The sequence below is a fragment of the Erithacus rubecula genome, assembly GCF_903797595.1.
Source record: "Erithacus rubecula genome assembly, chromosome: 12".
NCBI lineage: Eukaryota > Metazoa > Chordata > Aves > Passeriformes > Muscicapidae > Erithacus > Erithacus rubecula.
In genome coordinates, this window is record NC_136664.1 from 7,615,125 (window position 1) to 7,640,414 (window position 25,290).

The 25,290-nt window shown below is 41.0% G+C and overlaps 1 protein-coding gene across 1 annotated transcript in view; it reads right to left on the minus strand.

Annotated features, from left to right (window-relative positions):
• GLG1 (golgi glycoprotein 1) overlaps positions 1-25,290 on the minus strand; it is an 80,627-nt gene that overhangs the window by 12,707 nt on the left and 42,630 nt on the right. Inside the window, exons 4-16 of the mRNA XM_079315894.1 lie at positions 24,340-24,555; positions 18,446-18,649; positions 17,784-17,855; positions 15,422-15,605; positions 13,458-13,672; positions 7,983-8,104; positions 7,232-7,333; positions 5,217-5,370; positions 3,426-3,563; positions 2,535-2,621; positions 1,587-1,649; positions 800-913; positions 303-391 (exon numbers count right to left, since the gene is read on the minus strand). Of these exons, the coding sequence (XP_079172020.1) occupies positions 303-391; positions 800-913; positions 1,587-1,649; positions 2,535-2,621; positions 3,426-3,563; positions 5,217-5,370; positions 7,232-7,333; positions 7,983-8,104; positions 13,458-13,672; positions 15,422-15,605; positions 17,784-17,855; positions 18,446-18,649; positions 24,340-24,555 (1,760 nt within the window). The remainder of the gene's footprint in view (positions 1-302; positions 392-799; positions 914-1,586; positions 1,650-2,534; positions 2,622-3,425; positions 3,564-5,216; positions 5,371-7,231; positions 7,334-7,982; positions 8,105-13,457; positions 13,673-15,421; positions 15,606-17,783; positions 17,856-18,445; positions 18,650-24,339; positions 24,556-25,290) is intronic.

Consider the following 25,290-nt stretch of genomic DNA (forward strand, 5'->3'; position numbering starts at 1 on the left):
AGTCTGCCTCTTAGAAGACAATGAATCTAGTGAGGATATTCTGGGACATGCAATCCACTAACTGCAAAAATTAGCTAATTTCACTGTAAGTAAAATGAAGAGGACAGACTTCTATCTAGGAGTAAAGCAGAAGTAATTTTAAGAGGCAGGCCTCTAGCTTAAGCAGAACACAGTCACTAAGGGGAACACATACAAATCAATCAGCCTTTAGAGGAAGTCCAACATTTTCTGTGCTATCATTAAACACCCTGTCAATTATATATTTATACAATCAGATTGCTGTTTGGTCAGGCACTACATACTTTTTTTTGATGTTGGGGCATAGTTTCAGCACATCCTCCTTGCAAGCCATTTTAAACTTGTATGAGAACCTAAAATCTTTCATTTGAACCTGCAAAAGAGAAATGGGGAGAAAAACAACTTTGGCCATCTGGAGGTTAAAAAAAAAAAAAAAAAAGCAAAGTGCTGGCCAGAAGAACATTTGTTGAATCACACAATTAGCACATGCTTTTGTTCAAACTTATTGATGTGGAAGCAATGGGATTGCTGCACTGGAGAAGAAGTTGAGACCCTGTCTACTAAAGAGGCCAGGGAGGAAGGAAGAGCTGAAAAGAAATAATCTCCAGGAGTGACTGTTTATGACCAGGCATGCAAATACAACTGTCTGAATTCACAAGAGTTCTTTAAATACGGAAAATAAATTTCAAAGAAGGAACATTTTCATAATTAGCTAATTCCCAGCAGCACCCTGAAAGAACAGAACAGGATTCCACTGATAGCAGAGAAAAGCATTGCTCACCAGCTGGAAATGAGTAACACCGATTGCACATTTTTCATTCATTTCCTTCTGGTGTTTGTTCTGTATTAGACACTCCATCAGGTCCCCAGAATCAATCTGGTTATCTGCAACCTCCTGAAGAAGAGATGAAAGGCACAAAAATTAACTACTTTCACAAATTGTGGGGTTTATGCTCTTTTAGCCCACTGTCACCAGGAAATATGGAACTTACAGTCCCACTACTCCATGGTGAGCTCACTACTAAGTGACCAGCCTTGAGCTGCACCACACAACTCCAGTACACAACTATGTTTACACAGTTCAGAAAAGAACCATCTCAGAAACACACATGCTTCAGACTCAGGAGAACACACTGCAGAGACTCAATGCTTACATGACACATTATAATCAGGTGCCTTCACTGCTCTTTAACTACTCAACCCTACACCAGTGAAGTTATTTCAGCAGTGCTGAGCAGCTGCACAGAGTAGAGTGGTTAGACATGCTGCCTGCATACAAAGGAGAAGGAAAAAAAGTCTAATATTTAACTCACTGTAAAGAGTGATTTTTGCAATTACAGGGCAATTTTCATCTTCAAACTAGCTTTTATGCTAGGGCTCTGACAACAGCAGAAACACTAGGTAGAACTAAAAATTTTTATTTCAGGGTAATTTTTTAATTAAAGACTTTTGGAAATGATTACCTCTTATCTTACTTTTGAAGTGCAGCAAGAAATAATACTAAAACTCTCTAACCTTTCCCACTGAGTTTCTCCTCAAAGATATTCACACTATTACAGAGTACTCACATGACAGAATGTCTGAATAATGGGCTCACACGCTCTCATCAGCAAGGCTTCAATTTGAATGTCCTGCAGAAAATACACAGTTTTCCATTTTCACAGTGAATGCACAGGAGAAAAAGACTCTGGAAAAAATCTGCAATAACAACTCAAGCTCAAACTAATTTACAGGGTTTTGAAAACTGAAACTCAGACAGCTTTGCCCTTTAGCTCTGGAAATTCTGGGGTTCACTCTTGCCAACATGGCAAATGCAAGATAAGCCTTCCAGCTTAAGGGAAGAGCCTGGTCTCCACAGAAACTCCTGGCTTGGATAATTCAGTCATTCTCCTTCAAACTGTGTGCAAGAACATTAGAAATCACCTTACACTTATGCAGGACCTGAAGATTTGGCATAGTTCTGAGAAGACCAAAGTTTCTAACCACTGGAAGGCAACTCTCCCTAGGATACAGTGTAAATTTTAAGAGATATGGAAAACAGTTTGGGTCTCAACAGCCCAATATGCAGTTTCATAAAAGAAGTAAATCTCTACTGATGCACCTGGTGGTTATGGCTGACAAAATTTTTGTGACTGTGAGAGAAGCTGCAATACAGTACTCAAAACCACTTGCAAGCAAGACCAAAATCTCAAGTCCCATCACATATCTTGACTTGTGTTAAAGTTAACTGGGTTCCTGTGTAAATCTTAGTTTTAGTACTGTAAGTGATGTTTAAAGCAGGAGAAATGCCATCAACAGGCTAAAATCCAGAAATATTGTTCATTTCTCTTTCTAAAGAGCCTCCAGGAAAACTTCCAATGTATGAGGTAAAAAAAAAAAAAGATGCATTTTGATCCCAGAGTCTAGCTGCATTTCTACAGCTCCTCTAACCTCAGTTTTTTTCATCATCATTAAAATGGCATGCTTAACTAGACTTGTTCATCTATTCCCTTTACCCCAGGCTGAAAACCACTCACCTCAGACTCCAGCTCAGTGAGGTTTCCCACTATGTCTCTGCAATCAGGCACCAAGTCATCAAGATGGTCCTGAAGGCATTCCAGCTCCTACAGAAACAGACATTTTAGTGTGTGATCAAAGAACCCAAGCTGAAATTTTGGGCTTAGAAAACATGTGAAACTGCCTTCCCTTTTGTAAAGTCCTAAATCTCATTTAATCTCACTCCTCTACTAGCACTCCCAGAACACATATATAGTAATGATTGAAAATGTTGGTCTAGGATGTTACCACTTGTTCTCAAAAGCTGCACGATGTGCTTTCACTTCTGGAATATCCCACTTAATTTGGCCTTTCCATAACCTTAAAGAGAGGTTAGTTACCCAGCCTATGATGGGCACTTCAAAAAGAGAGTGCTGTTTACAGCATCTGCTGTGGAATGGTCCCCTCCCTACAGCCCTCCTAAGGCACAGCAATGTAACATGAAAGTATTTGTTGAAACTTTGTTAAGTAGCTGCAGATGTTAGTTCAGTTCTGTATAAACACAGGAAGCATGTCAGTATTTGTCAACTGGAAATGGGATAAAGTTTATGCAATATGTAATTCTATTTATGCAATATGTAATTCTATGTAATAGAATATTACAAATTAGAGGTTGAGGGAGGTAGCATTGCTTCTTTGAAGCTCTTTTAGCAAACTATCCCCTTCTCCCTTCTCATTCCACTAACATTTGAACACACAGATCTTCTTTGCACCACCTGTCTCAATCTGGTGCAGATTGTGTTTCAAACTGAAACAAATTTTTAACACATTCTCCACTACTAAGAGGCAGCAAGACATCCCTTTATCCCCTTTTTGTCCTTCCCACCCCTCCAGCTTCACAAACAAAGTAGCAGTGATATTGTATACAGTACCTGCCCTGTCTCTGTTTTTTCACTGCACCACTTCCCCAAATCAATCATGCACTTGTTCTGGAGGACTGGGTCCAGCTTCACATCCATGGCTCGCTGATGGAGGATTCTCTGGACTTCTGCTCTACACTCTCGTGATAGCTGCAAAGAGAACAGGGAATGTTTGGCATATGGGGTCCCTGAATCCACACATGGCAAACAGGATGCTTGGTCAGGTGAGGTTCTGATTACAAATCAATCATCAATCCCAGAGGGCACAGAAGTCCTGCACTGCTCAGCACAGGTCTGCCCAAAGAAATGTGGGTTCCAAAAGAGCTTGGAGCTCTGTCATTTAGTTTAGATAGAGGCTCCTCTCATTCCACTAAGCTTAATTTTATATTCTTTAAGCTCTACTTTGCTTTATGAAAGAGATGCCAGATCAGGTCCCAGGTTATCTGCTACACCTTCACTCAAGGCTACAGACCAATTCTGGAGAAGAAAGTCAGAGTAATACCATGCCCTTAATACCAAATGGAAAAGCCCAGAAGACAGCAACACAGTCCATCTGTAATTTCTTCTCAGCAGTCTCCACTGCAGCACATCAGAATCAGCATTTAGACAGGAAGAAACAAATCATAGGAAACCAAGAGATACAGGTGTGGTGCTTATCCGACCTAAAATGCACCAGTTGAAGCATAAAGCTCCATACATTTAAAAATCCAAACCACTGGAAGTTACCTAAAATTCTGTCAACAGCACTGGAAACAAATACAGGTCTAATCTCCCATGAGTTTGCTTCCAAGACTAAATTTCAAAATAGCAGCTGCTTCCTTAGCCTACTTTCTAAAACAAAAACACATTTAAAACCCTTTTCTCTTTCTGATAGATTATTTTCAGGGTGGCTATTGATTTCTTTGCTCAGCACTAATAGAAAATGAATAAAAAAGTCTCAACTCAGCACACTAAGAAACTGCATTAAAAAAAAATTATTCCTAAAAGAGATGCTTTCAATCAGCACTTGACCTCTGCCACAAAAGACCTTTTAAATCAAGCCATGGAAATTCATTTTTAAACTGGGCCATTGTGTAAACCCATCAACTCTTAGGGACTGTGTACACTACAGTGCCAAAAGAAATGAAACTGAGTACCCAGGTGCTTTCATCTGAGGACCCTGCTAAAGGCACGAGAGGGCAGCAAACTTGAAGACAGCAGCTCTCAACCATAAATGTGACTATGGTGGATCTCCAGACTGCAGGGCAGAAAGCCAGATCCCCACTGTCCTATTTAAGGACAGGACAAGCACATTTACCAATACAGCATGCTCCAAAGAACTGGAAGGATGCATTATATCTATAGGAAGAATTAAATAGAATATATTCTGAAGCTGGGCACAAATCAAAATTTAATTAAAAACAATTGAGGAAAGCTGATCTTGAAATTCTTTTTTGCATAAAAAACAATTTCCATCTATACTGCCTATCTGCAAGGGATCACATTCCTCTTTGGAAAGAGATGAGGGAAGACTTGTACTGGGTATGAATAGAAATACAAGTCAGTGTCAGCACACAATTCTCTCCACAGGCCTGTGACATTGTCATCCTGCTGGGCCTACTGTGCCTTAGCAGAACAACCACCAGACCTTCAGTGCACCCTTGAGGAGGAGCTGGGCACCCAAAGCAATCAACCACCTACAGTAAATGATTTAAAGTAGCTTTTCTGAGTTGTGGCAGTTTTAGCATTGCATGCAGAATTTCCAAACATGTGCAAACCCTTCCAGCACAGATCAAAAGCAGCAAGTTGCCCGTTGGCACTTACCCTCCTTCCCTGCTCCTCTGTGCGATATGCATGCCTGTACAAGCAGGAGAAAACAGCCCCTGGAGGCATCAGCTCACTGGTCTCATTCCAGCCATGGGTATGGCAGAGGCGAGAGGCATCGCCCTGACACTTGCGGTACAGGACTGTGTCCAACCTGCAAAACAAAGTTATCACTGGCACCTCATTCAAACATGGAATGTTTTTCATACCCCATAAAGCTCTGGAGGCAGAAAATCCATTTCAAGTTTCAGGTACCACCAGGACACCACTCAGCAGCAGCATCTGACTAACTGAACCAACAGGTGGCCTTGATTCAATTTGGAATCAACTCCCTAAATAACACCAAAATCTTTAATTACAGATCTAATTTTCAACACTTCTTGAAGTACCTCCCATTTTCTTCTGCAGCATGCCAGCCAAATGCTGGCACAAGAGAAAAGATATCATCTTGATATCCTGAAGCAGAAGAAAGGCAGATACACACCACATTTTGCTTGTGTAATATCTTACACTTCCTCTGTACTGCTGCCATTCTGAAACACCAATTCCATAAAAATCTGAGTTGGATTGATACTGTCTACCCTGGATTTGAGCCAACAGCAAACTCAGTGCCCTCAGCTTTGCATGCAAGTGGCAGATCTCTTAAGATGATGTCTAATTACATGAAAGCTAAGTGAGACATTGCTAACCTTCCAAAATGAAAACTTCATATTTATAAAACACTATAGGAAAAAAACATCAAGTGATTTCAGTAGACACATTATACAGATAAAGGTATCAACAAAACTCCTCTGTGCATCTGTCTGAGGCACACAAGTCAGTGCAATAGATTTATAAGCCAGTTCTGGGGAACAGTGGTTAAACAAAGATAAGATAATGCTGCCCAGCCTGCATTATGAATTAGAATTATTCTTACTCCAGGAAAATGCAAATAATCTGTCTTCCTACTTCCACTCACTTAAGTCTGACTCAAACAATGAATTACCTGCTGTAAACAGTATAGGCAGGAGACCCAGCAACGAAGAGAAACAGGAAGGGGGGAAAAATTAAGTATTCTTGTCTGCCTATGGAGATAATTATTGAGATGACTAAACAAATAGCCAAAAAGCCTTAAACCCCCTGCTCCATGAAGCCCCACATTTAAAAGCAGAAGTTCACAGAGCACATCAGCTCTTAGCTACTGGTAATGCTGTCCATAAATACACCATTTGCTGTGAGTCAAGATTTTCTTAATGTTTGGTTTGAACACTCCTTGCAGTAATTGAAGTCCAGGACTTTTTGCCTTACACTCCTTGCAGCCACTGAGAGCAATTATTCAATTTCTTGCAGTAACCCCATTTAATGTACTCTATTTCCTCACCTCTCAATCTTCTTTAGAAGACAAGCCAAACACTTATTCTTTCCTCACTGGTCACGTTTATCACATTTATTCTCTCCTCATCCTAACCAACACTGACACAAGGGGCTTTGTGTATATTTAAAACAAGCACTGCCATCTCTGGATGAGAAAGATGGAAAAGTAGTGCTCTGAAGGGTATTACATGTGTTCTACAGGCTGTAATCACATTTAGCGAATTGAAAAAAGGCAGAAATGGAGGCAGGAAGCTTCTCACACAATAAGTCTTTGTTATACTTGGTTTCCTTAAGTTTTGTATTGTAGCACTTAGAGCAGATACAACTGGCTGCCACCTGCAGAGAAAGAGACCTTTGACTTCAATATGGTCAGATAGAATTCTTTAATTAAAGATGCAATGAATTTTAAGAGTTCAAACTTGAGGACTTTTTAAGGCCCCATCACTTCTAAAAGAGTACCTGATTTAAGTGGCACCACATCTTTTCCAAGCAGCTTTTGCTTTTAGTGTTCTACACAAGTATTAACACCCTACTGACCTGGCATACTTGAAAGGCCTCTTCTGAACAATCACAAGCTATACTGTTTTACAAGGAACTGCTAATGAATACAAACACTTAATACAAACATCAAGTGAAGATAAATCTTATTTTACAGTACTCACTTCCAGTCACGAGATATAAAATACTGGAGCTCCAGGAGCCTATGCTCACAGTCTTCTACCATTTTCTCAGTATACAAGTGCTCCATCAGGCAAGACAGAATCCTGCAAACAGAAGAAAAAGCCAGGTCACAAACTATTAAAATCATGCTGAGCTTCCCTGTAACAGCTGGTGCTGCCAAATCAGTTTTCCAGTGAACCACAGATAAGATGTTCAAACTCAGTGAAGATCTTTCTCTTCCTTCACAAAGATTACATCTAAAACAAGTGTATATCAGATTTGTACCCTCTTATGTTCTTATTGTTTTAGTTATCTCAGCAAGTCTGATATGCAACAAAATCATAAGGAGTATTCCATAGGAAATCTGGCCCAGAGGAGAATATATTATCAGACCTGAAGACAAAGGAGACACCTGTCTCTGCAGTATGGGTTTGCTTACCTCACCTTTCCAGGTTTGTCACTTCATAATGTTCCTTGAGACTTACATGGTTAGAGAAATTAGTACATCAAACACTGCAAACACTTAAATCTAAGTGCCTGTGAAAGCTACACCCTTTATCAGTGCCAAACCAGTCCTCCTACAAAAACACTTGTCAGCTTGTACAGCAAGAATGGAGACAGCTCAGTGCAGCTCCACATGACTGGTCTGGAGTCACTGATCTGGACAGATTTTAGTGTCTCTACTGGTCAACCACACAACCTTCATGATGCCCAAAAGGAAAACAGCAGCAGTTCTGAGTGAGAGGCACCTACATGGGGTCTCCAGACCGTATGTGCTTGCAGGCTGTCTGTATCACCGACTCGCAGGCCTCGTTCAGCGCGCGGTCGATGCGATAATCCGCACCGGGGTCCGTCTCCTGAATCAGGGTTTGAAGCTGAAGAAAGGAATTGTGGACAGGAAAACAAATGTTAAAGACAGAAATGAAAGCACTTATAACCTCTCAGTGTGGCAATTCTATGCCAGTAACAACACCATGATGTATGAACTCTTCTGCTCTGCAGTGTTTTATTTTAAGAGCTTGTGCTGCCAACTCCAGCACTGCTGGACCCTAATTATCATTTAAGAAGTAGCCCCAGAACACTGTATGAGACCAGTTACACACTGAAGGTCAGCTGTAAACTTGGACTACTTGCACACCAATTTACAGAATAGAACAGGTAAAATTTGATTTGCCTGCTGTATTTTTGATCTATCTTAAGATGATAGTCTCATTCCATAAGGCTGACAACACCAAACACACAAATTTTTCCTATTTTCATGAATACTATTTATAGCCGAAACCTAAATCAATGTCTAAAGATTGTGTGCTTATCCACAAAGTATAAATCATTTTTTTAATTGTCTGGAGAGGACACAAGAGTTTTATTGAAATACAAGATAAAATGTCCTGTTTCTGATGTTCCATGGAATAGCATTTCCTCAGGGATGCCTGCTCAGGCTTTTGGAAGTCAGGACCTACAGTACATATTTTATATGTGTGTGTAAGGTAAAAAATAAATCCAAAACACCATGTTTTAACAACTTAAGGGAAGTAACAGTGTAAATGAAAGATGAAAACAAAAATATTCCAAGGATTTAGAGACCAGGTGTGTCAACTCAAAGCTGATATCCCAGCACACCCTTTATGACTTCTAAATACTTTCAGTTGTCATAGGTAAATACAGTATGAACAGTTCCATCAAAGCTTTTCTTCCTGTGAAACAACTATTCTGACAAAAGCTGCAGAAAAACAATTCTCTTATTAATAAGGAAACATCATTTAGCATATTTAGCACTGTGTTACAAAATCAAATGTGGACACAGCCCATATCATCTGAACATTAATTTGGGAGGTGTCTGCTGGGCCAGGGGAAGAGAATTTGGGTAAATCTCAGTTTTGGGACAAGGGTAGCTTCTGGACTTTAACTCAGCCAAGGATCCCCATGCCCCACTTCACTTCCTATCAAGCTGTGGATTTCCAAAGGCTGATGGAAGGCAGACTGGTATCATCATTTGGCAGGTAAACATTTCCAGCTGACAAATTTGAAAGGAATAAAAAAAAAAAGAGGCTGCTGAGAAGGCAACTGCATACCAACATCAAACGTTCTATATGCTCTTAACATCTTGACACTTAGTTAATGATTTTTGTCACTGGCCCTCAGCCCAACTAAATCAAAAGCACATTTACAATTTCATCCTCCACCTTTTAAAGTCTGCACCTAAACACCATCCAGGAATCTCTCAGGGCCAAAGCCGTAACATCAAAAAACACAGGCAAGAAAAAAGCATCAGACCTGGAGAAAATACAAGCTAACAATATGTATCCAATAGGAAACTTGAGTCATGAGGACAAACCACAGATTGCCTGGGAAGAACAGAGGATTTCCTGCGACTCACTCCTAATTACGCCCAGCCTCAGCTTCTAAGGGATGCAGGCAGTGAGAAGAGTACTGTCTATCAAAAATTATTGGGATATTTTAATTTAAAAAAATAATAACAATAAAAGAAGCATTTTATACATCTCTGACATTGGTCAAACAGAACCTTAAGATCAAACCTTAACTGGATGTTTTCTTTACAAACTTTCCAAGAGTCACTGCAAGAAGAAGAAGAATATTGTGGTTTTGCTGGTGCAGAGACTCACACAGCCTTCAGGGATGAGGAATACTCTGTGTGTGAAGTGCTAGGATTACTTCAAGTCAGGTGACTTACCTGTCAAAAAGATGGGTGAATAGAACCTCAAACCCAACACTTTGTTACACACACAAATGAAATAAACTGGCTGGAGCATTATGCAGGCAGGATTCTTTCTCAGGTCTCAGTTAATTGGTATTTTTGTTGCTATCAAGTGGAAGAGGCCAAAGCACACCAGGTACAACAGCTCAGAAGCACTGAAGCACCTCCTTATTCCTCCACCCTGTTTTGGGCACTACTGCAGAATTCCCAATCTTAATTGTCAACCATGTGCATGATGTGCAGCACCAAGCCAGCTGCCCTGACTGCAGGGAAGAAGGAATAATTTGGCACCAGTGATAAAAGTGAAGGTTATATAGGATTTTCCTCCCTCACACAACAAACTCTTACAGCTGAAAAGCAGCTGGATAAACTCTACAATGCTCTGAACTTTTATCCTGGTCATGGAACTAAATTAACAATGTACTACCAATTTAACATCTGTATTAGAAGTTGGAAGCAAAAAATATATGCCCTTTAAGCAGGGATTGGAGTTTTATACACTCAAAGGTCTGAACAGAAAAAACCCCAAAGGTAAGGCCAGGACAACACAGAAACACACACTTGAAAAGCAATTTGTCAACAGCTCTAATATAAAATATTGCTTCCACCAAGCAACACCAGAGGTGCCAGACCCTGCCAGTGCAGCTCAGAGCTCTGAAGGGCTGATGCTCACAATGAAGTGACACTGTATCTCCCATCTGATGAGTTAGCACAGTGCACACCCACCCTTCCTGTGGGCAGGATCCCTTAGGTGCACAGCTCAGCACACACCCAGGGCTTCTCTTTCTAACTAGGACCAAACCACTTACAGAAAGACATTGCTCCTCTACCATTCACAGAGCTTTAGCATTTTGGCAAGTTCACTGTTCAAAGTGAGACTAAACCCCCACACAGCTCTGACACTTGGGTCTAGATGTGCTTCCTGCACAACAGCAGTTAGCACATACTCTCACATGCAAGATCACTCATGCTGAGCTGTCTCACAAGAAATGGAACTTGTCAGATTAAAATATTGGGGTTTGAGAAGGTCTGAGAATGCATTTTGTTCAAAAATTTATACACAAATAATCACTCATAATCCACCTTCAGCAAAGGGTACAAATCAATGCTCTTGCAGGAAAATAAAATGGAGGTTCTTTGGCTGTGTTTTGTTGTTTTAGGATTCTTTATATGGGAAGAGGGACCAATGTCTTCCTTCCATAAGGCAAGCAGAATCAGAGCAAACCTTTACAGATGGGACAGTAAGTAAAATCAGATTCAACTTAGATGTTTTGCCCTTCCAATTGCCTTTGGCAAACTTTCTAGGCAGGTGTGTCTGGTCACAAAGTTCCTATAAGGAAGAATTTCAGCACAACACCTGTTGCTTTCAGTTAGCCAAGAAATCAAAGTGCTGTATTAGCATTGGCTAATGATACTGCTAAAAGCACAAGGATGTGAGTTTTTGACTCTACAGAAAAGACAGCATCTGGAGACAGACCCAAAGCACAGCAGTAAGTTCTGCTGGGACCATCCCAGAGCACTTGTGCTGTTCTCTCTCTCTGCAGGTGAAAATGTAGGGGTGCCACAACAACTGCTCCACCATCAAGAGCCACACCAGAACCACACAAAGATACTCTCTAGGTGCCCAAAAAGAATTGAAATGGCTCCAGCTTACTCTGAAGGATGGATCTCTAACTTCCCTTCTTCAGGGTTTGCCATATAGGCCAACCTCACGTGAGAAGCAGTTGAAGTCTCTAGCCCAAATTGCTCAGTATCTGGAAGAGTTTCAGATAAAATTCTCTTCCTTGCAAAGATAATTTATCTACCTTTAAAGGTAAAAGCAGAAACTCGTTCTAACACAATAAGTCAAAACTCAACAAAGCCACTGACAGCTGAGACAACGCTCACCATTCAAACACAAAAAATAACAATAAATTAGTATTTCAAAAGTTGTGGGCAGCTATATATTAGCACTATGTCAGTCTTCAGAAACTCAGAAAATTGGAATGTTTATCCTGTTCTTGCAATCACTTATTTCCTCTTGCCCATAAAAATCCAGACAAGCTAAATGTAGTTATAAAATCAACACTTAATTTGCTTTCTGCTGTCCTTTGCCCAGAGAACAAAACACATTTAACTTGAAGAGGACTCAGGGATAATCCTGTTTACTTTTGCATCAACTTACTGTAAAAAAATAAAGCAGTAGCTTCAGTATAAGAGAACAGAAAAACCTCCACACTTGCACTAAATTTCTAAAGATATTTTTCTCTGAAAGTTTGAAATTCTGTATCACTTTTGGGGACCTCCCATTTTGACTTATGACTTGTTCTGAGCATTCACATCATGATCCAAACTTACTCCCAAGATTAACTGATCTTATGAATACTTGCAAATAATGAAATTCTGAAGCAGCAGTTTCAATTCCATATTTAAACAGAAACAAATATTCAGTTTTTCATGCCAAGGCTGCAAAGCTAAGTCATGCACTACAGATCCCCGCAGGAATGACTCAAACTGTACAGCTGCTGCACCAGTACACCTGGTATTTATGCAGAAATAAGCTGCACCACAAAAGAACCCTATGACTTAAATTAATATCTGTTCAGATTTTATATCTTTGATAATACACACACATTGGCATCATTTGAGGCACAAGTTTTAAGCTACATTAAAAAAAATGTACAGAATGGTGGTTCTTTTTATTAAAAGAAGTGAAGAGCACACATCTCCCCATCTCCTACATCAGCATAACAATCCCTTGCCATTTTTATTATTGATGTCACTTTTTTGGGCTCATGCGTCATTAAAACCAAGTATTAAGTACAAAACCATAATTTCATATTAAAAAGCACTAATGAGTTTGAACAAAAATTAAATTGTTTTCCATTTAAAGAAATGATAAGCAGGATGTATTCGGGCCAAAATGGAGTTTAAAAAGGCAAAAGAAATATTCCATTTCACAGAGGTATTTTGGAGGAAAACAACATTTTCTTCACTAGTTGCAAGTACAGCAACAGCAGCAGTCTGCTGTACCTCCCTGTCCCTGAAGTTCCATTTCCATCATTAAAGCTGAATGAAATAGCAAACTTAAAACTGAGTGGGAAGGTGCTTTGAACAGTTTTGTGCATTTCCAAGGACAGGGCACAGGGGGAAAAGGGAAGGAAAGGGGGGAAAGGGAAGGACAAGGAAAGTTTTAAAATTATAAAAGGCAAGTTTCCCTACATCTTGCACCCTGGAGAGAATTCATGACTTCAAAGCTGGTGGAGAAGAACTACAGAAGATCCAATAAAAAACCCAGAGCGCAACAATGCAAAAATCTATTTTTTGAGGGGAAAACCACCACCCTTACTGACGTGCCGCTACATACCAAGTTCACAGCACGGCAATTACACAACCGCTTCCAGCATTCGCGGCACTCTGCAGAGCCAGGCTGACTTCAGCAGAACCCCCATGGCAAGGCAAAACACTGACAGACAATCAAGGCTTCTACCAACGGAGCAAACTGTAAGTGAAGGGACAGGAAAGCTCCTTACTGCCTGCTGACAGTTGGGCCCGACGTTGCCCTTCTCGCCGCGGACGACCTTCATCAGGCAGTGCAGCGTGCGGCCCTTGCGATGGAGGCCGGAGCAGTGGTGCTCGATCTCCCCTCGGCAGCTCAGGATGATCTCTGGGCTCAGAGAGAAATCCTCCATCAGCATGCGCCGGTAATCCAGCATCTCGCCCTGGCACTCGCTGCTCACCTGTCGACCTGAGCCAAGACAAGATGCTGTGGTTTAGTACCAGCGCTTTGCAGAGCCCTTCTCGACCTGTGCCACCAGCGTGGTGGAAGAGCAGGGACAATGTCCACACTCTGAACAACTCCAGAATAAAACAAATGTGCTGGAGCATTCGTGCTGGGGAATAAACCAGTGGTTGTGGTAGTTCCCATCATTTAAACCACCCTGTAAAATATAGCCAGTCTATGGATTTAACACAGGTTTTTAAAAAAAGAATGCCTCAAAGATTAGGAGAATTTGGATTTCACAGTAGAGGAGTTGCTTCTGAAGAATAGCTGAAAGCACTCATGGATCTGCAGTTCTGTAGCCCAAGACTGCTTTCCCCCATATGCTCAAGGGCTCCTTTTTCCACTGCAGAAGTCACCTTTGGTAGGTTCACCAGTTTACTATGTAAGTGGAGAGGAATTTGTTTGCACAGCAGGTTAAACATTTTCTCCAAGGAAAAGCTCTCTAGGGCAATAGCACATAAATGCTCAGAAAGCCAAAACTCAGACTTAAACAAGAATGTATATGGAGTATCCAACAAACCACTGCAGCTGCACAGAAATCTTGGTGTAGTAAATGCTTAGATCTGCTACAAGCTTTCCTGCAGTCCTTATCACAACCTATTTATATGTGCACAACATCTCATGGAACAGAGGACACCCCAACAGGGGCTGCCAGGCACTGTAACACATGCATGTGGTACTGTGTGGAATAATTAGTGTTCCTCCTGAGCTATGCCTCATGCATGAGACACTGCAGAACCTGTTCCACCATGAAATTAAATAGCTGAACAGCAGTTTTCTGCATGCAATTCAGGAAACCACCTGCCCTACTGCAGGAAGAAGTAAAACAAAAACCTAACCCACAACTTTTCTACAAACAGGGCACATCATTTTCATATCAATCAGAAGCAATGAGTTATTCAAATTCACAAATACAGACTGCTTATGGAATTATGGCAGCCTTCCCATCCCATGCCAGAGACACTGCAGCATGCAGCCCTGCTGCTCACTCTGAAACCACCCAGCTGCAATCCAAAAGGAAAAACAAGCAGTTCTCTAGTGCAGATCAAGAGCATTGTTTCACAATTGAGAGAGGGTTGTAACACATTGTTTCACATTATAACAATTTCACAGAGAGCCTTTAGCATGGTCCAGCTGCACTGAGCTTTCTAATGCCTTTGGAGACAGCAGCTGGTGTTAGAACACCTCCATCTTACATGAATTTAAATGGCCAAAAATATTATTCTCACACCTTCTTTCTATGTAAGGAAAAACCAGAGTTGGAGAAATTAAGGCATTTACTCAAGCTACTGAACTGCAAGACAAGACATTATTTACAGCACGCAGAGGACTGAGTATTCCTGGTTTCCCCTGAGTGAGGATAAACAGGTTCTCTATTCTGTGTTTTAACCTTGCAGCATATTTAATGCTTACTACACAATGGAGGAAAAGAGCTGCTTGAATTCACAGTGAATAGAAGGATTTGCAACTACACATCAGCAGTCCAACTGGGATTTGCTATTTTGCATTTTAAACTTCTTGTCTGCACAAAAGGAGTCAGTGGCAGAGGGGTTTACTCAGCTATTCTGATCAACAGAACAGGGATGAAAGCACCATGATGAGAAAATTTGCCTTTGAAACAAGATTTGGAAAAAGGAGAAAGGGACTGTAAATACACATTGAAGCTGAAGGTTCCTTATTTCAAAAACAAGGCCCCAGCAAAATTCCACTTACCTCTGTGCACAGCAGACTCTAAGCACATCAACAGATAGGAGAGCCGGGCTTCCCGAGAGCGGGGCAGGTTCTCCACGTTGCAGCGATATTTCTTCAGGTCACTTTTACAGGACTTGGCCAGCGAGTAACTGACTTTGTAATCTTGGGCAATGAGCTTCTGGCGGGTGGTGAGCGCATCACGGCACTGCAGGAGACACAGTGGGATGGTGCAATGAGCTTCTTTCTGTGCATTGGACCTGCTGCTGTCAAGTTTTCAAGCTGCATCTCAGAAAACAACCGTTGCTTTTAAATTCGTGCGTTTAAACTGGACTGCAGCTAAATTTCATTTGTCTCATAGAAACCACACAGTTAACAATGCACACCAAGGTCAATAGATCAGGGGTTTCAAAGGGAGCAGCTCTCTGCAGAGCAGTTCTCAAAATTGCACATTCATCCAGCTTTTTGTGAAGAGCATGACTCATTTGTGGTAACTAGGAGCAGTTGCTGACATTTATCCCAGCTGTGGTACATGCTCACCCCATGCCCTCAAGAAATAACTTTTTCCAGTTGCATTTACAAAATAATGTGTTTCTTGGATTTTTTCTGCAACATGCTAAGCAGATGATAGCAGATAAAACAGTCTAACCGTGGGAATTTCTACCCATTTTCCACAACTGGTGAGGTTCATGAGGATGCACTGTGGCCAAACCTGAACCCAGCAGCTGCAAGAACAACCCTCTAAATTTCATCCAAAAAAGGACCTGTGAAAACGCTGCTACACTTCATAGCTCTTGGTTTAAATTATATGAAAATTAAATCTGAGGGCAGCAGATAACTCAGAATAGCTTAAGCAAATTTGTCCATTCTCAGTCCACTTGAAAGGAAGGAAAACAGTGAATATGTAGAGTAGGGAGAAGAAGGACCAACCTTGGCACAAGGAACAGGAAAGTCCTAGAACCCACACCTCACTCTCTTACATTAGGTTTCTGACTTCAGCCCCTCCTTCCCACACCTACTTGAGGACCTGGAAAATCCTACTCCAAGATATTCCCACTCCAGCTTTCCTGCTCCTGTGCAGTCCCAGACTCTGGGACTGGACAAATTTACAACTCTGCACACAGGGAGATACAAGCTTGCAGACACCTCATCACCTGAAGTAGAGAAAGGCTGGATAGAGCCCAGGAGCCCGTTTTGGAGGACACAAAGCAAGCCACCCACCAGGAGCTATTACTGGCTACAAGTGTATGCAGCAGCCATGCCACCAGCAAGGAGAGACTCTTTGCTGGGTAACAGCTTCTACAAAACCAGTGACTTTGCAGATGGCCCAGCCTTGGCAGCTACAAGAGTGAGAACTCCATTTAGTGCTCCTTCTGCTCTGCAAACTGTGTCCTCAGAGTATCCACCTCTCTCTCTCTCTGCAAAGTCATCTGCTGTAGTTTGGTGTAGCCTCTCTATATCTTACATTCATACCCTCAGTCAGCTGATCATGGAAAACACTCTTCTAAAGCTCTAAGTGTCCCTGTATAACTAAACAGAGGTTAAACTACAGCAGCAGTTCATTTCAGTAACACACTTCTACAAAATGGAGCTTTGCTTACAGCCCTCAGCAATCACTTGCTCAGATTTGAATTTGTTAATTGGAACCAAGCTGTCAGACAGCTAATGCATTTAACAAGAAAGAAATTAGTCTGATCCCCCCTGCACTCTGAGTCAGGCTCCTTCAGCAGATCTTCTTTGAGGAGACCTTTACAGATATTCATCTTCATATCCTTTTCTACAGATTATAATTCCATATAATCCCAAACACTATCATGATGCTTCCAAAATCACTGAAGGCATTGCTGCCTTAACTAAGCACCTATACCAATACAAACTTTTCAGGATTAGCTTTCTAGAATGACTTCTTTTACTGTTATTGAAAACCACATCTTCAAGAAAACCGGAAGGAAAACTTCAGTCACTGAACTGTGCATCCTTCCCACACAGAATGTGATACTTGAAAACAGCCTTAAAAACACAATGAAAGAAACACCACTTCCTTTTTTTTCTAATCTGTACAATTAGAACACCATTTATCCAAGGTTTACCCCAGCATGCTATGACTGCTACTTTAAGCAGTCAATCACAATGCTACCACTTGAGCTCCATGTCTGCCTCCCCAAATTACACACACAAAAGCTTTGATTTATTTAAATCCTTTACTTTGAAGACTGAAACTTGAAACACAAAAATATCAAAGTAAAAGTATTTGCTAAAGCACCTGATTATCTGACTACAAAGATGACATTTACCTTAACACTGGAAAAGAATAATGCAGCCTGGACTGAGGAATGATCTGATGATTTCTGCAGTAAGGATTTGTCTCACCAGGATGTGTACGTACCTTTTCACTCATTGATTCTTCAAACTTGTGATTAAAGAGGCACTTGTATACTCGACCTTCCCCAGCCTGAGTCTGTGAAACAGAAATAACATTTGCCCTTAAAGATAATACTTGATGAGCAGACTAGACTACACCTGAGGAGAATTGCTTTAAACTAGTAACATATTCAAATTAGTATTTCAAATTACATAAATACCTTCTATGCAATAAAAATCCTTAAAATTTTATTGCATTAAAAAAAATCTGGTCATGTTCATCACACTTTTAGTGTAACAATTCTCAGCTAATACAAGCTGAGACTGAACAATGCAGTTTTTCAGCTCATGCTCTAGGCATAAAACGTGCTGCAAGTACAGTCAGAGCAAGCAACAGCTCACAGCTGTAGAAAAGAATGGACACTCACCTCTGCCTTTCCTCCCCCAGTCCCTGTCACACCAGTTCTGATGCCCCTCAAACCATTTATGCCAGTTCAGTTCATTAACCCATTGGAAATAATGCACGTTTGTTGGGTAAATTAATTTAATACTGGAATTATTGCAAAATGACACATTATTACACAGCAGCTCTCAGGCTCCAGTCTACAGTTCCACTCCTTTTTCCAGAGCTGTTTTGGGGTTTTTTAATGGATTTCTGTAGAGAGAAAGCAAGAGGCAAGCACTCACATTTTCACAGAACCGCTCTCTGTCATCTCGGCACGCGAAGTAGAGATGCCGGTCCAGGTGGAAATCGTCGGATGAGAGTTCAGCTACACGAAGGATTGCTTTCTTACACTCATCAGAAACCTGGATTCGAGGATCAGTCTCCTCTGCTTCTTTTACCAGGCCTTTTTCCAGGCATGCCACCACCTCTCCTTGTGAGTGAGCATCCTATGGGAGAACAAGACACCTGTCACCAACCTTTTAGATAAACAAGTGAGGTCTGATTCTGGCTAAGTACCACAATAATTAAGCAATGAACTGTCTACATACAGGCTTCCCAAAATTCCCAACTAATTGCATTTAAATTCAGAGGAGGCAACAATTAAGACCTGTACTAACCACGCTGTATACATTACCATCCCACTGATGGTCACCATGAAATCCCCCACTCCAGTGCTCTGGGCTTGTTTTAATGTGACTTAATGAGATTATCACTACTTAGTCACACTGCTCAGAGCACTTTACCAAAACAGCCAAATTATCTTTAATCTGACACAGCTTTCTTGGCACCATGGCAACAGCAAGGAACAGCATCACATTAAGAAAATACTTGGGGGAGAGAAAAATCATAGTTTTGCCATACTAAGACAAGCCTCCAGTTTGGGTTGTGAAAATTCATGATGTAAAAACTGCCACAGAGGAGCTTTGACCAATCTAGGATTCTCAATGCTAATTCCTCCATTAAGAGAATAAAAAATTGCAAAGCATTCAAGAGCAGACAAAGGTCTCTGACAGAGCAGTTCTGGCTCAGTGCTGTGCACCACATCCACTCTTCTTCAGGCCTGGAAACAATCTTGGACTGTGAGCAGCAACTACCAATAAACACAGAGAGCCTGATCCCTGTATGCTTTGTTCAAAAGCCTGGAAGAGGCAGGACAAAGCCCAGCAAAGCTCCATTTAGTTCCTATATCCTCTTCATATGTTCAGAAAGAGAACCATGCCCCATCCATACCTCTGTAGGAGGTCTGGGTCCTCTAATGGACTCTACTGGTACAGGTTTCTTTAAGTTTCTACAAGTTTTTCATGGGAAGGACACCTTAATTTATGCTGCTCTGCTGCAAGAGGATATTGCCCCTAAAACTTACACTGTCATGCAACAAGGCATGCATGCTCAGACTCAGCTGAATCATTCAGCCTGGCATTTGCAGTCACCATTTAGGAGCCATCTCTTCAGCTTGCTCTGTCAAACAGATCATCCACTGCTGTTACAGGAGCATGAGTAAGAGAGCAGTCTCCACAAAACATGTCCATGACTACTCAAAGGCATGCAACTCTCCCCAGTGTTTTTGTTCTGATGTATCTCAAAGGCAGTCTTTGATTCCTGTCTTAGTTCTGCTATACTTGGGCACAAGCAGAATTGGCTGATTACTTGTTAACTTGTAAACAAAACACAGAAATATCATCAGTTTAAAAAGGCTAAAGGCAGTTTTCCTCTCCAAAAAAAAAAAAAAAACAAAAAAACAAAAAAAAAACCAAAAAAACAAAAAAAAAAAAAAAAAAAAAAAACAAAAAACCAAAAAAAAAACCCAAAAAAAAAAAAAAACCACAACAACAAAAAACCCAAAACCCACCCCCCCCAAAACTCCTTATTTTGCTTTGCTCCTTTCTTTGAGTGACAACTTACCAATTCCATACTCTGAGCAGGTATCTTTGGAAAAATATAATTATGTATCAACAGTCCCTTTATGACTGAACCTCAAATTTGGATTCTGAGGAAGAGTACTCAGAAGTACTTTCACCACATCACTTAAAACTGCCATTTATCCATAACCATGTCAAACACAAACACTATTCTGCAAACTCTCATGGTCAGTCACAGTAGTAACTGCAGCTGAGAAGATGTCAAGTGTGAATGACTGAAAACAACCATTTTAAGCTCCTGTGGCACAGATTATCTCCTAAGTGAAGCTGCAGCTGGGAGGCAAGGCAGACCAAGGTTACTTTCACTCACCTGCAGCTTTCCCTTGCAAGCTAGCAAGAAGGGCAGAAGGCAAGCTCTTCCTACTAGGAAAATCAGAAGTTTCCTGGTTTATTGCAGTGTGGGTTTAGATTCCTGGTCACAGTCATACTATATATGCAAGTAAACCTATTTTTAATGGAAAATCTGGAAAGCAGGTTTCCATATGCTGGATGCTGAATGTTTGCTGTTATACTTTAGGGCCACAACATGAAATGGCTCATTTATTGCATTACTTTGCTAATAGAGTTTTCACATTTGGGCAGATCATCCTGTAGTGCTGGCTATTCTGCTGCCCTGTGTTAGAGGAATTTTAAAAAATGTCAGACTCAATTAAACACACACAAATAAACCCATCTGGTTCCTGAAACATGCCCTTTCCTCCAACCATCAAGCATTTACACATCTCCTTGTGGTGTCCTTATGGTTCCTATGCTCACATGACAATATTTGGAAGTTTTACTCTCCTAACCTAGGGTTCATTTTCAGGCAGATCAGGTCCCTGGAGTGGTAGTGCTGACTAGTTAAACAATTTTAAGGAGAGCCTGACTCTTCATTTCCTCAAAAGTACATTAAGACACCCACACTACTGCCAAACAGAGCATGGGACTCTACAAACATGATTTAGAGAAATATCACTTCAAGTTTTAATTATAGGGTAACACCTACTGTACTTAATACTGTACAATCCCTTATTGCAGACTGGAAGGGAAAACAAATGTGTGTACAGCTGCACCAAACCACCCTAAAGAGCAGGCAATCAAGACTTGCCCCAAGGATGGCAGAACAACTTTGACACACATTGGTGGTACCTGCATCACTAGCCAGCTCTCCACCACAAGAGATGCCTGTTCCCACCTGCATTCCAAGTGCCAACACTCCTGGGTGGTCAGCTCAGCTTCAGAGGCTCCACAGTCAAGGGTCATCAAGCTCTCCTAGTCCTGCTCCATCCCCAGCTGCCTGGTGTGTACAAGGGTGAAACACCTGCTGCAGCTCTGCTGAGGAATGAATCCTAAAAACTATTTTCCTCTATCCAGCCCTCATTCTCAGAAAACCTCTATAGCGGAGTTGAAAACCTTGAAGTTCAGTCAAAAAGTCAGGACTCCTGCAAAACTGCTGCCTGTTGACAAAGTGTCAGCCTCATTTTTCTGGACTAATACACTGAAATGCAAGAGATTAAATCTAAAAACCACATGTGGTTCTTGGAACACAGCTTCACTACCACTATCAAGTTTTAAATGGAGGATTTTAACTGAAAGCTGCAAATATCTGTAAAACATACTAGATAATTATCTAGTCTGGAGAGCCTTGAAACTCTTCATAGCTTTATGAAAGGATATACCTAGATCCACAAAATATACAAGCAGCTTTTCAGCCTTGTCCCACAGCACTTAGAGCCACAGAGGAATGAAACTTAGTTCTAAATGTGCCCAAGCAAATCCCCTTCAGCACAACACTGGGAGATTTTAATTCCTATGACTAAAATTCAAACTCCAGGCATGCAGCTTTAGGCCAAAACAGAATTTTAAAAACATTTAGTTTACTATTCATTTTCCACTAGAAACTTCACTTTCCCCCCAGTACAGTTTAGGCTTTACAGCTGTTGGGGGTTTTTTGGTCATTTTTCAGACGTTTCCCAGAAAGGATTTTATCCTGTCTGAAACCTGACAGACAAGGTTTGCCTCAAGTACACATCTGTTCCAGCTGTAGCCTTGCAGATAAAAGCTGGAAAAGTGATCACAAGAGAATGAAGAATAAAAGGAAGCTGCAGGCAGGAGGGTAAAATGTAACCTGTCTCATCAGCACAGCAGCCTACCCTGGACAGTTGTGCCCACCTGCTGGAGGCAGAGCAGCCAGGCTATGGAAAAGCACCCAAGAGATCTACTGGGAGCTCCAGTTCTGCATTCCACCTGGCTAACCTGCACACCAGGGATGCTGGGATCTCTTGGATTAGCTAATTCCCAGCACTTGAGATGATAGTACACTGCTATACACTGAACTGAGTAGTACAAAGACTGAATTGAATGTTGCCTCTTCCCACTTAGACTCAGCTTCTTCTGTGTCCAGTACTTTTGTGAAACTAAGGAAAGAGAGCAACTGTACTCGAAGCACTTAAGAGGTAAAAAACAAAACAAAACCAAGAAAACAACAGTGTCTTAAGGTGTCCTCCTTTAGGAAAAATACTTTTATCTGATAAAGTATTACAAGAGATGTGCAACTGACACTTCTGTGGCCTTCATTACAGCAAATGTCCAACTACAGCATGGACATCACAGCTAAACAGCACCCTGGCAACTACACACTACCCACTAGAGTTTGATACAATCCTGGACACAACCAGGATTGGGAAAGCACCTCATTTCAGTCAGCAGCTGAAGAAGAAAAGCTCCACTGCAATTACCCATTTCAATTTCAAATTAGATCCCTATTGCACGAAGATAAAGCAACTTCTAAATACCAGGAGATCAAATTAATTACGAAACACAACAGCCAACTGGAGAGGTGACTGAAACTACTATTAAATGTTTCTCCACTAGCTGGAAAAAGCTAAAGACACCCCCTCCCCTCCCAACACAGGCATGTTAGAAAACTTAATGCTTTCAAATACCACATCTACAGCCTTTCTGCTACATACAGCAAAAGGAAGTCTAGGGTCAGATCAAGCCTTCTAAGCTGAACTTCAATGCCCTTACAGAGCAGAAATCCAACTAGAAATGTGTGAAAGGAAAGCACAGAAATCACCATGTAAGAAGCAACAAACTCAGTAAGAACAGAATTCAATTAGGAAGTACCAAGCAAGGTGAAACAAAAAAAAGGAAGAATAGAAAAGGAACTAGCAGAGAAGCTTCAAGGGGCAAGGTAATTCCAGATTATCAATTTAAGTGCCTTTCACAGTTAAAAATGCCCGTTTATCCCAGCTACTCTGATGAAGCTATCATACTGCAATCACATAGCTGCCTGATGTAGATAGAGTTCATGGTCTAGCTGTGCTTATTTCCATAAAAAAAGACAGACAGAATCTCTTCCCCATCTTCCTCCTCAGGTGTCCATGTCCTATTTATTAAATTCACAGTTACCTTCAGTCATACAAAAGGGTAATGACAGTTTCTCTACAGGTAACTCTCAGAAGCTACAGCGTGGAAATAAAACCTTAACCAGCATCTGATGGAAGCAAATTAGATTTCTCTGAAGCAGCAAAGGGATAGAACAGAACACCAACAAAAGAAATGCTTGCATAGCCATTTATAGCTGTTTCCATAGCAGTATAGAGTACTTCAATTGCTCCAAGTGCCAAGGATGACAGCATAACAAAAGATATATGACAGGTTGCAACGCTTTTACAAACCAAGGCACAATATTCTGGGTTGGGTACCAAGAAAATGAGGAATATGCACAAGCCACAATAAAACCCATAGAAGTTTGGTAAGTGATCACTCTGCTAGCCACAGAAACTTGGTGAGCCAAAGTTTCCCTTCCTCTGGTGCCTTGTGACCTCAGCCACCCCAGCCTTCACCTGCCTGAACCTTCCTGCCAGACCCAACCAGACTGTGAAATACCCCAAGCAAAAGGCCTGCTTAAATCTATTGTTTGGATTCTCTGTGCTCTAGATGGGCCTCAGCAAAGACACAACTACTGCTAGATCACCTGTAGTGGGGTATGGAAAGACAAATGAAAGTCTCTACATAGCAATTCTTCACAGAAGAACAAATGCACATTTATTAAAAAGGAAATGTCATTAAAAAGAACAATAAGGACATCATCCTTCTCAGACAGAGGAGATAGACCATGTATTTTCTCAGTTGCAAGTAAGACAGTAATACTGTTGCAGAGCCTCCACATGAGTTTTCTGAAGTGAATGACTTTTACTAGTTTATTTGCAATCTACATGTTCTGTAGATACCTTTTCTCCAGGTCGAATGCTGCCACATTTGAGAAGATTGATGTCAGCTTTGCAGTCATCCATGAAGCCACAGATCAACCGATAATCACTGAAGATAATGGCTGTCATTTTTGTGATGTACTGATGGCACTGGTACTCAGTGATGTTGCCTCTATGATCCACCAAACATGACACCAAAAACCCTTTACCAACTGGTTCATCTGCACACTCCTTTATCTGTTAAAAAAAAAAAAAAAGAAGAAAATTACAGTGGCTGCAGCTTATGAATTTAACCTTATAAGAAAACCTCAAAGAAACTTGCATCTGTAGCTTCAAAATCTGCTAGCAAAGAAACCCTCTAGGCTTTAGTTTGATTTTCAGTAAGTCAGAATAATTGAAAATATTTCAGAAATGAGAAATCTCATGTGTGCCATCATCCAAAAAAAGCAAACACAGCGACCTTGAGGATTATAAACTCTACTGCTCAATAATCGTCTTTTATAATTACACTGAACCCCTGCAATCAAGTAGACTTGTAGGAAAAATGCTAGTTTGACAAACCTTTATTTAGAAAACTGAGCATATTACAACATCTCTAAATCATATTTAGACCCCCATTAGCCACCTGACCTCATACAATATAAGATTTTGGCCAGAAGTGAGACTGATTCAAAAGTCAACACTATTTATGGAACTGTTTATAACTTGCTAGGAGATGAAAAATACTATAAAGGAAAATCCTCATAAAATTCTTTTCTATGAGGCTCTTGCATGAACTGATTGTCGGTACTAAAACCATTTAACTCAGTGGTCTAAAAAAAGTAAAAATCACAGCTAACCAAATCTGAAAGCTGTGTGGGGATTGGAAAAGCAGCGTACAAGAACAGACAGATCCCCAATATAAATCACAGCCTGCACTGCTCAGGGAAGCAGACAGTCAGGCCAAACCTGCCACCTCTGGAAGTAAAAGAT